The sequence below is a fragment of the Epinephelus moara genome, chromosome 24 (assembly GCF_006386435.1).
Source record: "Epinephelus moara isolate mb chromosome 24, YSFRI_EMoa_1.0, whole genome shotgun sequence".
NCBI classification, from domain to species: Eukaryota; Metazoa; Chordata; class Actinopteri; order Perciformes; family Serranidae; genus Epinephelus; species Epinephelus moara.
The window spans coordinates 14,306,394-14,312,393 of NC_065529.1; the positions used below are offsets into that span (position 1 = coordinate 14,306,394).

A 6,000-nucleotide genomic window follows, 5' to 3' on the forward strand; every position below is an offset into this window, starting at 1 on the left:
GATGCACGGAAAGCAGAAATAAGTGCACTTAAGTTACATTCTATGCTTTACATATGGGACAATAATTGGCCGGTAATGTTTAATTTTCCTCTCATTGAAGACCTTACATGCCTGACATGTTAGTAATGGGTTACATCTTTTGATTTCAGTGTACCCCTCGTTGGAGTCTGAAGAGGATAACCCTGTTTTCAAATCCAGATCGAAAAAAAGGAAAAGCAGTGACGACACTCCGTACAGCCCGACAGGTAAATACTCGCATTACTAATGAAAGAATTACACTTTTATAAAGTAAATATGTTCTAAACCTCGGCATTGATGTCATCACAGCCCGTGTAGGACCCTCAGTTCCTCGGCAGGAGCGGCCGGCGAGAGACGGAGCCCGAGTGGCCTCCATAGAAACAGGCCTGGCCGCAGCTGCAGCAAAGCTATCCCATCAGGTGACTCGTGGCAACATATCTTTTATAGAATAATGGTAATTATCTCTGTAAGTATTGCTAAACAATGAAATGTGTGTCAATAGGAGGAGCAGCAGAAAACTAAGAAGAAGAAGAAAAGCACCAAAAAGAAGGCAATAGTAATTGAGGAGCCCCCGAAAATCTCTCAGGACAGTAGCTCGCCGGAGCACAATCTGGACTCCCAGGATGGCAGCCTGACAGACCACGAGTTCAACACTGGAACAGTCAAGTCGCCGGGAGGGCCACAGCCCATGGCGCCGGGGGTTTTTCTTAGCCAGAGGCGACCGTCAATGTCTTCTCCCAACAACAGCACCAACTCCACGAGCACCAACAGCAGCAGCGTGGCGAAGGGGGATCGTGTGGTGTCAGCAGACGCCAAAGGTGAGTCGTGATTAAACTGCTTCATTTTTTTAACTGGTTAAACAGCATCAAGTTTAAAGCTGTTGGGTGTAGCCATGTGAATGGTGGGGATGTTGATGTCAGCCGGACCATCACTTTGGTCCAGACTTAAATGTGTCAACAACTAATTATTAATTACTCACTATTAGGTTTAAAATGTTTCTGGTTTGAGAAAAAAAAAAACTGCAAAAATGATGACTTTCCCATCAGCCTCAGCTACACTCCGAGCTTAGTACTTACTAGCATGCTAAGATGGCTGTAGATCTGATTTACAAACATTTTTAACAGCCAGGACTGTCCCAATAATTTATGAGGAAGTTTATTGGAAAGAGATGTTTTCAGTTGGTATGTCTGCAATTAATTGATCCCAAGTAATTGCTTGCATAACCGAGAGAGTTTTTAAGTCAGTGCAGAGCACATCAGCAGAACATGAAATCATACAGTTAAATCAGTACAATTACATTATTTCAGCAAACTTCTATGGAATTCTTAGTAAATCACAGGCATGTAAAATTAATCTGAAAAGGAATTAATAATTGGTACTTTAATTATTATCAATAAGCACTATGGTTTAGCTGCTGCCTTTACTGTATGTAAAGTATATACATCTTGTCAGACAGTTCTATGAACTGTGATTTATGTAGTTATGTATAAATGATTGGTGCTGCAATTATTGCAGACAATGCAACTCTGCATAAAAACACGGTGTTACTCCCTCACCTTGTGTTCAAGGTTTCGGGGTTACTCTACGAAAGCCTCTGAACCTGAACTAAATGTGCGCGGGCACATTCCAGTGACCAGGTGAAGTGCATTTCATAAATGCATCATCACATTACATTTTTATAATCAAACATGAACTAAAATAATGATTATTAATTATAAATGACTGTTGTGTTTTAGTTTAAAGGTTCCCTGTGGAATTTTTGGCCACTAGAGGCACTATGGAACAGTGTTTTTATTAGTGGGTCCCATAGCAACATGAAGGAAAGGCATAGAGCCTGTTTACACCTGGTATTAACATGCGTCTTCAATGATTGGAGCACAAGTGGACAGCTCTGTCTGTCTGTTTACACCTGGCATTAGAATACATCTCCATGTGTCTTGAGTGACCACATGTGACCAGCAGGAGGTTTGTAGAGCCATACGCACAGTTCAGTGCTAAATTTTAAGTTTACCTGGAGGGGACGGACTGCAGAAGATTGTGCAGTGTTGCTCCTACATTGAGCTGGAGTATGAGCTTCACGCTAGGGACAGCTGGTGAGAGTTCACCCGGAGGCCACACCCACATTGCTACCTCTAACTTAACAACGTAACAACGTTAGCGTTACCTCGCAAGTTTAACATCAGAGTCTAGCAGATTCAGTGTCGGTGTGAGTAAGTTGGGATCATTTAATGGCTCTGCGTTGCAATGTGAGCCGCCGCTGCTGTGTTAGCTCGTGCTAACCGGGCAGATTCTTAACTGATCAGTCGACCAGAAGAAGAACTACTCTGGAGACAGTCCTTTGAAACTGCATCTAACTTGTGTAACAACAACAGCAGAAGTTTATTAAACTGCCAGGGAGCCGTACAAGCAAGGACTCCAGCTGTAGGTTGTCCTTCAGTGTTGCCCAGGACACATTAGCTGAAAGAATGTGGCCATATGTGGCCCAGACCACTTCTGAATGCTGTCTGAGCAATCTCAAGACACACTGAGGACACATTGGGTGCATTCACACCTGAACTTAGGGCTGATCACATTTGATCTGATCACCTGAGGCGCATGTTAACACCAGGTGTAAACAGGGCCATACAAATTCCTGACAACAGTTTGTTATTCCACTGGTGGACAGATGGTGGCATTAATGGGCCAAGAAACAAACCCATGCTCCAGTGTTAAGGCACGGACAAAGAAAACCCTAGCAGCTAGAAAGCATGAATGTAGGCACGGCAGGATTAAGTATTTTGTTTCATAAGAGAGTAAAGATTTTATCTATGAAAAGAAATGCAGTTTTAAGTTATTACTGCAGCAGGAACATTCACACTGTAGCTGGACGTCCCATCTCATCTCCTGTCTTTTCTTGTTCTTTTCGCAGCTAAGCGGCTAAAGAAAGGCATGGCAACAGCCAAACAGAGACTTGGAAAGATTTTAAAGATCCATCGAAATGGAAAGCTCCTCCTGTAGCATGCAGCAGACTGCTGTCGGACTGGGAATTCATGAGCTGGGTCCCATCCCAACCTCACCCCCTGTTCACTGATTAAAGCCAACAATGGAGAAAAAAGAAAAAAAAAGAAAAAAAGAAAGAAAATCATGCATTTTTCAATTTCTAAGAAGAACATCACTCAAATAGGTTTTTGCCTCTACTTATACTTTATAACTTTCAGATATTAAAGTGTACAGAACCTACTATAAATATTTTTTAAGAGAACATGTCTCATTTTACTACAGCTGTCAGTTTATCAGGGGTTGCTAAAACATGAAGTAGAAGTACATTGCAGTCATTCCAAGATTTTTGAAAGTATCCCTTGCATGTATTCAGTTGCATGTGCGCTTGGGTCAGGGTTCGGGGATTTTACACGTTAATTCCTACTATATGGATGCAGCTTATCATTCAGCCACACTGATGATCAACGGGTGGAAACGGAAAAACCAGCTCCTTTCTTCCCTCCCAGATTCTCCGTGTACAGCGGAGCGATTGGAGTCAACTCAAGCATTTATCTCTTTATGTTAACACTTAACATTTGCAGAGCACTATCAGCGGTGATATTTATTTATTGGTGTCGAGGCGTAGATAGGAAGCGGGACTGAAAGGAACAACTGTAAAGCACAAAGTGAATCGTGGATACGGCTGTGTATGAAACAGCAGCAGTGAGGCGAACATAGGACGAAGTGGCAAACATGAAAATCATAGGATTTCTGACACTACGTGGGACCTGTGGCTCATGATAAGCCTCATCCATGTCAGGTTTGCAGTTACATGGGGATACTTTCTCTCTTCTTTTGCTTTCACAGGCAGCACCGACTCATCTCTGCGTTTTTACGGCTTCACACAGTTCAGTATATAGAATGTAGCTTGTACATAGCCTTTTAAATTACTACTTTTTGTATCCTTTCCCCTTAAGGCTTAATTCTACATTTTTACTGGTTTTGCTAATTATGAATAAATGAATAAAAATATATATATGAATATACAGTATAGTCCTGATTTCTGAACTTTTTTTTTTTAACAGCAGAGATTTTTTTGTTTGTTTGTTTTTTTGCGTTAGATTTTAAGGTGTTGCCTGGAAAGCAACTGAAGAAATAATACATTTTATTGTCATATGGCCTTACATACACAAAGCTAATTGTATTGTGATTCTGTTTGAACAAGAGACGAAGCTTTGAGGAAAAATGATATAAAAGGAAAAAAAAAAACACTTAAAGTTTCTATGACCAGCCTCTTGTTCGAGTTCTAGTATCCTGAAGGGTTTCGGAATTATTTTACTAGCACCTTGTGAAGTGTTTATGTGTCAGTGATGTAATTTATTAATGTTTGTAGCTTTTTTATACTTGTACAATTCTTAAGAGTTTTTGTTTTTGAATATTTCATCGACTTGTGAAAATTACCCTTAGCAGACGATTATTGTTTTCCCCTGTTTTGTTTTTATTTTTTGTTGGTTTTTTTTGGATGTGTGTGTGTTTGGGGGACATCACAAACATTTTACACACTAGAATATACGTTAGCAATTTTTTTTATTTTTTTTTTTATCTCCATCCTGTCTTCACTCAATGTCAATGTTATCATGGAAAACATTTCCAGCCTGACATGTTATTATTGTTATTATTATTATTATTATTGTTAATATTATAGTTATAAGCAGCTGCGTCCACGCCTCCATCACACCCTTTTATTTTGGTCCGGACATTTTGAACGTTTAATGAGCTATACTCTATAGCAGCAGTGTTTTAGTCACAGATGTAAACCATGCGTCCACTTCTCAGAGATGAGATGCGCTCCGATCAAACTGTCAGTGGGACATATTTTCAGGTTTTTATTTGTACAATATGTGTATTGCTTTGTTGTGGTTTATTTTTGTATGTCCGACCTATTAAATGCATCCACTGTGCCAGGACAGTGAATGATACCTGTTGTAGCTGTCTTCCCTTACTGTTATTTGCAGTACTAGTAAGTATTTACAATCCTTTTTGACCTGAATCTATATTTTTCTGTATTTAGACGATTCTGTTTGAGATCATGGCTCACTTTTTTAAGACATCGAGAAATGGCAAACTCCGAGGAACAAGCATATTGTTGTTGAATGATATGATTGTCCGCCTTGTTTACTTTTGCAATACAGTTACTGTGGAAAACCTCCTTTGTAATGTGTTCCTCTCCCACTCGCTATGTGACAGCTTCTGTGGTGACGACTAAACATGTTTTTCCTGCTTCACATTGTCATGCTTTGAAGTTGCATCAAATCCAGCATCACACTGATCACAGACTGATTTTTTTTTTTTTGTTGTTCCTTAAAAACTAAAAAATCAGCCCGAGCTCTCAGCTTCTGGACTCAGTTTAGGATCTTGCCTCCTGGAGCTTGAGCAGTTGCTTTAGCCAAGTCATTAATTAAAACCAAGCCAAAGTCAACACCATTAAAAATGTATTAACGTAAAAGTGCTCTCAAGTAGTCGGACTCTTTTTACTGGAGGACGCCCTTTCACCATCCTGAGCAGGTGTTGCAGTGTTTAAAGAGAACGTACACTGAAAGTCACACAGCATTCTGCTCAGTCAGGAAAACATATTTCCTGGTGTTTACTTCTACTGCCTCGCAAGATTTGATTTTGTTCTTAAATCTGTGGTCAGACAGCCGGTGTTAATGTCAAACACTAAAGCAACAGCAAGTCTATGCCACTAGATGGAGTCAAAAAAATGTAAGAATACAGCATCTGATGCATGTTTTTAAATCATCTTAGTGCAGTAATGTTCAGGCAGACCACAAATGCAGGATGCAAATATTGCAGAGCGGCTGTGTTTTAGTAGGAGCTGCATATTTAGACTGAAAGGCTTGACCATTCAGTAAGCTTTTAATACACATTTAGATCCAGATTTTATCAGCACAATTACAGAAGAGAAAGGAAAACAACTTTTGAAGACAGGATGTGAACATCAATAAGGATCAATGAGTGTCTCCA

At 40.0% G+C, this 6,000-nt stretch overlaps 1 protein-coding gene across 2 annotated transcripts in view; it reads left to right on the forward strand.

Annotated features, from left to right (window-relative positions):
• The window catches only part of phf2 (PHD finger protein 2), a 41,303-nt gene extending 36,045 nt beyond the window's left edge, over window positions 1–5,258 (forward strand). For both annotated transcript variants that reach the window (XM_050038203.1, XM_050038202.1), the window contains exons 19-22: window positions 150–245; window positions 328–437; window positions 521–836; window positions 2,927–5,258. In XM_050038203.1, the coding sequence (XP_049894160.1) occupies window positions 150–245; window positions 328–437; window positions 521–836; window positions 2,927–3,015 (611 nt within the window). In that variant the 3' untranslated portion in view covers window positions 3,016–5,258. The remainder of the gene's footprint in view (window positions 1–149; window positions 246–327; window positions 438–520; window positions 837–2,926) is intronic.
• Window positions 5,259–6,000: the final 742 nt, after the last annotated feature.